This window comes from Onychomys torridus, chromosome 7 (genome assembly GCF_903995425.1).
Source record: "Onychomys torridus chromosome 7, mOncTor1.1, whole genome shotgun sequence".
Taxonomy (NCBI): domain Eukaryota; kingdom Metazoa; phylum Chordata; class Mammalia; order Rodentia; family Cricetidae; genus Onychomys; species Onychomys torridus.
Window position 1 is genome coordinate 33,246,815 of NC_050449.1, and position 6,240 is coordinate 33,253,054.

The 6,240-nt window shown below is 38.5% G+C and overlaps 1 protein-coding gene across 1 annotated transcript; it reads left to right on the forward strand.

Annotated features, from left to right (window-relative positions):
* The first annotated feature begins 1,815 nt into the window (after window positions 1-1,815).
* LOC118587443 lies at window positions 1,816-2,745 on the forward strand. The gene has a single exon (XM_036193404.1). The coding sequence runs from the start codon at window positions 1,822-1,824 to the stop codon at window positions 2,743-2,745; it is 924 nt and encodes a 307-aa protein (XP_036049297.1). The 5' UTR covers window positions 1,816-1,821.
* Window positions 2,746-6,240: the final 3,495 nt, after the last annotated feature.

The following is a 6,240-nucleotide window of genomic DNA, read 5'->3' on the forward strand; positions in this document are numbered from 1 at the left end:
AACAAGAATTGTTGATATTTTTCTGAAACTAACTGGTTTTCATGTCCTTTCAAAATATCCAAGTCTGGTCTGAAGATAGTAGTACAGATGTTGCTTGAAAGTGGTGGGGTTTTTTTTTTGTTTTGTTTTGTTTTATTTGTTTGTTTTTTGTTTGTTTTTTGAATCTATAATTTTACTTTTAAAATAGAAAGTAAATGTATATTGGTCATTTTGAAAAACTGCATTATATCATTAGCTTAGTGGGTTGATAAAAATTTCAAATTCCATTTTGCAAGTGCTCTGATAATCTACAAGCCACTGTCAATAAATACATTAGAGGGTACATATAAACTTCATGATCACAGAATCTAGTAGTGAAGAATGCATCTTGTGTTTGTCTTCCAAACTCTTCTCATACAAGTAGCATTTTGAGCTCCGCCAATCCAATAATGAAGTCCAGTTAGCAGAGGTCAGTCATGGCCCATTGTTTCTCTTCCACAGTGCTGAAGGACATGACTAAATGTATGCCAGGGGATTTTTCCCTGGGAACTGTCCAAGTTAGAAGAAAGCACAATCCATCTGCTGTGGAGATACACGTCCATCTGTGGGGAAATTACTCTCTGCCCTGATGGGTGGCAGGACTACATGAAGTATATGGGATACACAGTGCAGCCGTTTCAATAGGATAGCTACTGTATTGACAAGCCAGACAGTTGGTCAGCTACTTAGAGTCAGAATTACATCATGGAAAAACAGTTCTATGAATCCAGTTACAAATAGAAACGAAAGAAAACATTTATTATTCTTGTTGATTCTCAGTCTGATAAAATTTAATTACTATGCATTATAAACAGTAATATGCATGATAACACATATGACAGAATTTGAGAGAAGAAAAAAATCTTTAAAAATAAAACATAATCCTTTGTATTAAATTGAAATTTAAAGTACAGACCTTGCATTCATCCTCAAAGGTTGCGATCAGCATTAATTTTAAGGTTCTAGATGTTTTTTCCTCTTCCTCTGATCATGCAGCCATCCCTTGTCCAAAGGAAATGGAAGAAGCTTAGGAAACAATTATATGGAATGTATGCTTTGATGAGGGACCATAATCTCCACAGAATGTTTTAAGTACCTATAGTGATATTTTATTTGTATTGAAATGTGATTTTATTTGTATGTCAATAAAGTTGCCTTGAGGTCAGAGCAAGCCAGAGCAGAAGCTGAGCAGTAGTGGGGCACGCCTTTAATCCCAGCACTTGGGAGGCAGAGCTAGGCAGATCTCTGTGTGTTCAAGGACACAGCCAGCATGGCAGACACACGCCTTTAATCTCAATACCAACCATAGAAGACCTGGAGGTCTGTACAAACAGGCAGTGACGAGGGGAGGTCATGTGGCTGGGTTTACAACCAATGAGAAAACAGAACAGAAAGTCTTTAAATAGACAGGATGCACAGAAGTAGGTCTCTTGCGGAGAGGAAGAACAGCAGAAGCAGTGAAGGGTAAGGTTTTCTGCTCTTGCTCTGACCTCGTGGCAACTTTATTGACATACAAATAAAACCACATTTCAATACAAATAAAATATCACTATAAGTACCTGTCTCTCCATCTCTCTGTCCCTCTGAAACACACACACACACACACACACACACACACACACACACACACACACACACGAGGAGGGACAAAGACATACAGCAATAGAGACAGATAGAGAAAGAGCACAGCGACAGTCACAGCGGCAGAGAGATGGGGGAAGAGAGAGAATATAGATGATGCACAAAATGTTGCTCATTTTTCTGTTTTAAACTTAGAACCTTGGACAATATAATGAGAGGATAATGGGGTCTGGAAACCATTCAATGGTAACTGAGTTCATCTTGGCTGGACTCTCAAGCAAACCAGAGCTGCAACTACCCCTGTTCCTCCTCTTCCTTGGAATCTACCTGCTCACAGTGCTGGGGAACCTGGGCATGATCATCCTTATCCTAATCAGCTCCCACCTTCACACACCCATGTACTTCTTCCTCAGCAGTCTGTCCTTCATTGACCTCTGCCATTCTACTGTCATTACTCCCAAAATGCTGGTGAACTTTGTGACAAAGAAGAACATCATCTCCTACCCTGAATGCATGACTCAGCTGTACTGCTTTCTTGTTTTTGCTATTGCAGAGTGTCACATGTTAGCTGCAATGGCATATGACCGCTATGTTGCCATCTGTAATCCTTTACTTTACAATGTTGTCATGTCTCATCATCTCTGCTTATGGCTCACAGTGGGAGTTTATACTTTGGGTTTTATTGGGTCATCAATTCATACAGGCTTTATGTTAAAGTTGTTTTTTTGCAAGACCAATGTGATAAACCATTATTTTTGTGATCTTTTTCCACTCTTGGAGCTATCATGCTCCAGTATATACATCAATGAACTATTGGTTCTTTTCTTGAGTGCATTAAATATCCTGACACCTGCCTTGACCATCTTTATGTCCTACATCTTCATTATGACCAGCATCCTGCGCATCCGTTCCACTGAGGGCAGGTCCAAAGCCTTTAGTACCTGTAGCTCCCACATCTCTGCTGTTGCGATCTTCTTTGGTTCTGCTGCATTCATGTACTTACAGCCATCATCAGTAAGCTCAATGGAACAAGGGAAAGTGTCATCTGTGTTCTATACTACTGTTGTTCCCATGCTGAACCCATTGATCTACAGCCTAAGAAATAAGGATGTCAAATCAGCCATAAAGAAAATTCTTAACAGGTGAACATGATAGACTCATGAGTGGAGTTGCTGTCATAGTAGAAACAGGTATTTTGCCTGTGTATGAGATTTGTTAGCCCTAGTTGGTGTATTTTTAGAATATCAATGACGCTTTCCTATATAACCCTTCCACAATTCTCATTTATATCATCTTTGAAACTACATTGCAATGTCCAAAAAGTGTATAGAATGAAAAAAAAAAAAAAACCTCTTGAGGCTTAAAGAGCCCAAGTTCTATGTTTTAATAATAATGCCAATGATGATAGGGATGGTAATGAAGCCTATTCTGAGGATGAGGTTAATGATGATAGTTGCAGTATTCATCCTTGAGATTTTTAAAAATATAATGTACACCCAAAACTTCAAATGGATACTTTACATAATAATACCAATTACCTCTCAGAGTAAGTCTTAGTGTTATTTGCATATTTACAAATGAAAAAAAAAAATGTATGCCCAGAGTCTTGAACATAAGAAGTAATTGAGCATACAGAGTTTGGATGCTAGACCATGATACTACTCAAAATGATTTTTGGTTTGGGTAATTATAAATAGATATAAAGCCTTGTGCTCAGCTGAATTCCCTGATGTCGAGTATTTTAAAAACAGCTTCAGTGTTGCCTAAAGTGATAGAAATAATATTATTGTCAACAGAAACTTTTAATGAAAAGAAGATGATGTTGTAAACCTGTTAGTGACTATTACATTATTTGAATAATCCATTGCATATTGCTGCATATGTCAACATTGTTTTGCATTTTGGGGTTCTATTTTCAATATACTATCTTCCTATGAACTTTGATGTTATTTGCTATGTATACTATTGGGTCATCTGTATCATTGAGGGATCTACTAGAATAAATACCAAAATCACATGGGACATTTAATCTCAAATCCATTTGTCTTGCCTGTCTTTTTGCAGGCAAATGGAAGGATCTAGAAAAAAATCATCCTGAGTGAGGTAACCCAGACTCAGAAGGACAAACATGGTATGTACTCACTCATAGGAGGATACTAGATGTAAAACCAAGATGACTAGACTGCTACACAACTCCAGGGAGGCTACTTAGAAAACAGGACCCTAGGAAAGACACAGGGATCACCCAATGACAGAGAAATGGATGAGATCTACATGAACAACCTGGACGACAGTGGGAGTAATGAAGGGCAAGGTTTGAGAGAAAGAAAGCTTAGGAGAACAGGAGATCCCAGCTGGATCAAGAACAGAAAGGGAGAACAAGGAATAACAGACCATGATAAATGAAGACCACATGAGAACAGGAATAGGCAGAGTGCTAGAGAGGTCCCCTTGAATCCACAATGATACATCCTCTGTAGACAATGGTAGAGAGAAAGCCTGATCTGACCTAGTCTGGTGATCAGATGGCCAAACACCCTAACAGTCGAGCTGGAACTCTCATCCTATAACTGATGGAAGTGGATGCAGAGATCCTCTGCCAGGCCCCAGGTGGAGCTCCAGGAGTCCAATTGTCGAGAAAGACGAGGGAATGTAAGAGCGTGAATTGTTGAGATCAAGATTGGAAAAAGCACAGGGACAAATAGCCAAATGAATGGAAGCACATGAATTATGAACCAAAGGCCGTGGAGCCCCCAGCTGGATCAGGCCCTCTGGATAAGTGAGACAATTGAATAGCTTGAACTGTTTGGGAGGCCTCCAGGCTGTGGGACTGGGACCTGTCCTTAGTGCATGAGCTGGCTGTTTGGAACCTTGGGCTTACACAGGGACACTTTGCTCAGCCTGGAAGGAGGGGACTAGACCTGCCTGTACTGAATCGACCAGGTTTAAAAGAATCTCCAGAGGAGTCTTGGCCCTGGAGGAGATGGGGATGGAGGGGATGGGATGGGGGAAGATGGGGGTGTGGGTGGGTGGGTGGAGTACAGGGGAACCCATGCCTGATGTGTAAAATTAAAACACAAATATAATAATAAGAAGAAAAGAAAAAAAAAGAACATTCCCATTTTAAAAATATTTTGGGAAAAAATAAACAGAAATCTGGCCTTAGTAGAAAAAATAATAATTTGCTAACTGATATAAACTCAAGTGAATTCTCAACCATGATGATAATCCCATCATCCAAGTGGAAATACTAAACTCCTTTACTATATGCACCCAACAATAGCAAAAAATCAGAACTGGATAATAGCTTCAATTTCTACTTTGAAAATCTATATCAAATTTATATCTTACTTTGGCAACTTAATCAAAACTTTAAAATTTGAGCTACAGATATAGTTACATGCTGTGATTGTTCAAGTAAACACATCCTCTTCTTTGCCCTTTGCTTTTCCCTGTTGTATTTGTCTGTTTATTATCTATTGCACTAAAAAGTAATTGATGCATTATGACTCTGTAGATCCACATGGTTACATCAATGCCTCTAGGACCTAGAATACTTCTTGCCAGATTAAGTCCATAATTATTATTTCCACTTCTTGAAAATGGGATACTGTCTTTTAATATAAATATCTAAAAACCCTGTAACAATTAATGTATGGTTAAACTCTATAAAGTTTAACTTTCAAAAATTCCTTCAAGATAATGTGGACATTCTTACTGATTATGTACAAAAATATTAAAGGTTCAATCCAGAGTCTTTCTGTGACAATTCCCAGTAAAAATGTAACATGATTTTTTTGAGACATAGTTTCTCTGTAGCTTTGGAACCTGTCCTGAAACTTGCTCTGTAGACCAGGTTGGCCTCAAACCCACAGAGATCCTAAGTGCTGGGATTAAAGGCGTGTGTCGCCACTGCCGCCACCACCACTGCCACCACCACCATCACCACATAGTTAACATGATATTTATATTCTTTTATTAACAGCCAAGAAGACCCTGATAAAATATTCTTTTTTAATATTTTCATTCATGTGTTATGGGGATACAGAAATATAATATATAGTAAATATATTTTATTGAGGGTTGAATTTAGTAAATATGATGAGAGAATTTATTAGGTTAGCTATACAATCCAACAAATACTCCCTCTGTGCTAGAGAAGTAAAATCATAAACAAACAAACAAAAAAACAGTACTCATTGTAAGAACAGAATGTCTCAGTAGTCACAATCCAGCAGAGGGCCTAGAAGCTCCCTGGAGAGTCACTAGCACTCTGTCAAAAATCCTAATGGGCTGGAATCTGAAATGCACAGATGATAGCAGCAGCAATAGACATAATCAGAAATGAGAGCAGCTAGAAGTTTCTTGCTGCCTTCCTTTCTTCCAGCTATTTTCAACCTGATACAGCACTTTTAGATTGTGCCTCCCATTTTCAGAAGGGGTCTTTTTTCTCCCTTCTGTTACTGTCCTTCATGTAAATCATCCTTGGAAATGTACCACATATACACCTAGAGGCACGCCTAACTATTCCTAGACCTATCTTAATCCAGTCAAGTTGAAAAAACTAACCACGGTGGGTTGATATAATTACTTTGACTACTTGTCAGATAGTGCAACCTGCTTTATCTGTATGTTTTATTC